Genomic DNA, 2,370 nt, shown 5'->3' on the forward strand with positions numbered 1-2,370 from the left:
GCAATGGCTCCTAGCGATAAGAAGCCAGGCACGGGGGATGTGCATAGTGTAGTTAAAATATTGAATGTTGGTTTTCTCCGGTGGGTTGGAGATGGGTTTAAATGCCTGCGCCCGTGGGCACGACCGGAGCCGCGCGGCCACGGAGACCACGATGCCGCTGCCGGGGACCGCAGCCTGCGAGGGGAGGCGGCTTCCGCCGAGGCCGGGCTGCTGCAGTGTCTGAGTTGCCAGGACAGCGCGCCTCAGAGCTGGGAGCATCCCCGTCCCTGGGGCCGAGATGCCTGCTTCTCTGTCCTCCCTCCTCCCTCTCGGGACCGGGGCGAGCGGCTCTGGTAGTTGGCCTGCCCGAGGAGTCGTTCTTCGGGCCTCAGCGCGGGGAGACATGCCCGAATTGGGGAGCGCTGTGACTTTCAGCCTCCCACTTCACCCCGGGAAGCCGACTTGCTGAAGCCGGAGCCACGAGGGGGACCATGGGAGGGACGCAAGTCAAATGCCTGACTTCCCCCAGTCCTATCCACAGTGCAAAGAGCGACTCCATTATAACCCAGTCGGAGGAGAAGGCAGATTTCGTGATTATTCCCTCTGAAGGAATAGAGAACAAAACAGAGGAGACAGACTCTCCATTATCCCGGGACTGGAGACCAGGCAGCCCCCGGCCCTATCTGGAGACTTCATGGGAAGAACAGCTGTTGGAACAACAAGAACATTTGGAAAAAGAAATGGAGGAAGCCGGGAGAATGATATCAGGATTACAGGCCTTACTGCTCAAGGGATCCTTACCCGAAGATGAACGGGAGAGGCCCTTGGCCCTCTGTGAACCAGGAGTCAATCCTGAGGAACAACTGATTACAATCCAAAGTCGTCTGGATCAGAGGATGGAGGAGAATCAGGACCTAAAGAAGGAGCTGCTGAAGTATAAACAAGAAGCCAGAAACTCACAGGGGGTAAAGGATGCCTTGAAGCAGAGGCTGACTCAGCGGGACACGTCCGTCCTTCAGCTCAGACAAGAACTGCTGAGGGCAAATGTGGAAGAAGATGAGCTGCACAACCAGAAGGTGGATGTGCAGAGGAAGCTAGACGAGAGGAATTGGCTCTCGGGAGAATATAAAAAAGAACTGGGGCAGAAGGACCGCCTCCTGCCCCAGGCCAAGCTGGAGGAAGCACCTCGGAAACTCTCTGAGGCCATTTACCAGCAGGTGGATCTGAAGCGGGAGCTGGAACACAAAGACGTGCTTTTTACTCACTGTATGAAAAGAGAGGCAGAGGAGGTGGCCCACTGCAGCAGTCACAGCCCTCAAAGCAACGGTTTTCTCCTTCCAGTGGCAGGAAAAGGCGCTGCTTCCGTCGCTCACAGAGGGAGCAGCGACCTGCAGCTCGTTCGGGATGCCCTCCGCAGCCTACGCAACAGTGGCCACGACCCTCAGCACCACACCATCGACAGCTTGGAGCAGGGCATCTCCGGCCTCATGGCGCGCCCGCACGCCATGGAGACCCAGAGGAAACAGGACAGAAGGGTTCGGGGCAAGTCACCCAGAACTCAAGCAGGTAGTGAATGCCGGGAGTCCTGGCCCCCGCATTCAAAGCTGCCTCACTCACAGAGCTCTCCAGCTGTCAGCAGCGCCTGCACGAAGGTGCTCTATTTCACTGACCGACCACTTACGCCCTTCATGGTCAATATACCGAAGAGGTTGGGGGAGGTGACACTGAAGGATTTTAAAGCAGCTGTTGACCGGGAGGGAAATCATCGGTATCACATAAAAGCACTGGATCCCGAGTTTGGCACTGTCAAGGAGGAGGCTTTCCACGATGATGATGCCATCGCTGGATGGGAAGGGAAAATTGTAGCCTGGCTGTAAGAAGACCATGGAGAGAATTAACGCTGAGCATTAGATTGAGGGCTTGTGGAACTTGGCAGTCGCTGGCTGCTTCACTCAAGAGAGGAGACTAAAACCAGAATACACTAAGAAGTTTTTCGTTTGTGCTACCAAAACAGAAGCTTCTCCAAGTGTGACCGCCGTAGGCCAGTCCTGTTTCTAGAAGTGCCTGGCACGTGTGGTCCTTAAAGTCCGTGTCCAAAAGTAGACCACGGGTTCTTGTGGAGTTCCTTGTCCGTGGGAACACAGTGTTTTATTCTACTCTGAGGGCAACAAACCGAAGGCCTTAACCAACGGGGATGGGTGATCCCCTCCTATATGGGCATGGCTGCTCTTATCTGGAACCTGGGAACTGGATGTATCACTCCTGTGTGTTACAGTATTATTTTAATTGGCCTCCGTGGTTGCAGCAGAGTACCAGCATTTGTACTCACAGACAAGGCGGAGGTACCAGCTTTTGTGCTTCTTTGCAGCTATTGCAAAGCAAGAATAACTC

General features: G+C 54.9%; 1 protein-coding gene across 1 annotated transcript; it reads left to right on the plus strand.

Annotated features, from left to right (window-relative positions):
- Positions 1 to 440: 440 nt before the first annotated feature.
- On the plus strand, positions 441 to 1,856 carry LOC132529545 (dixin-like). The gene has a single exon (XM_060166177.1). The coding sequence runs from the start codon at positions 471 to 473 to the stop codon at positions 1,854 to 1,856; it is 1,386 nt and encodes a 461-aa protein (XP_060022160.1). The 5' UTR covers positions 441 to 470.
- The last annotated feature ends 514 nt before the right edge of the window (positions 1,857 to 2,370 follow it).

This window comes from Lagenorhynchus albirostris, chromosome 11 (assembly GCF_949774975.1).
Source record: "Lagenorhynchus albirostris chromosome 11, mLagAlb1.1, whole genome shotgun sequence".
In the NCBI taxonomy this organism is placed as follows: Eukaryota; Metazoa; Chordata; class Mammalia; order Artiodactyla; family Delphinidae; genus Lagenorhynchus; species Lagenorhynchus albirostris.

What these genes read in the sequence shown, in the direction of transcription:
- LOC132529545 (XM_060166177.1), top strand. Translation starts at nt 471, where the DNA reads ATGGGAGGGACGCAAGTCAAATGCCTGACTTCCCCCAGTCCTATCCAC.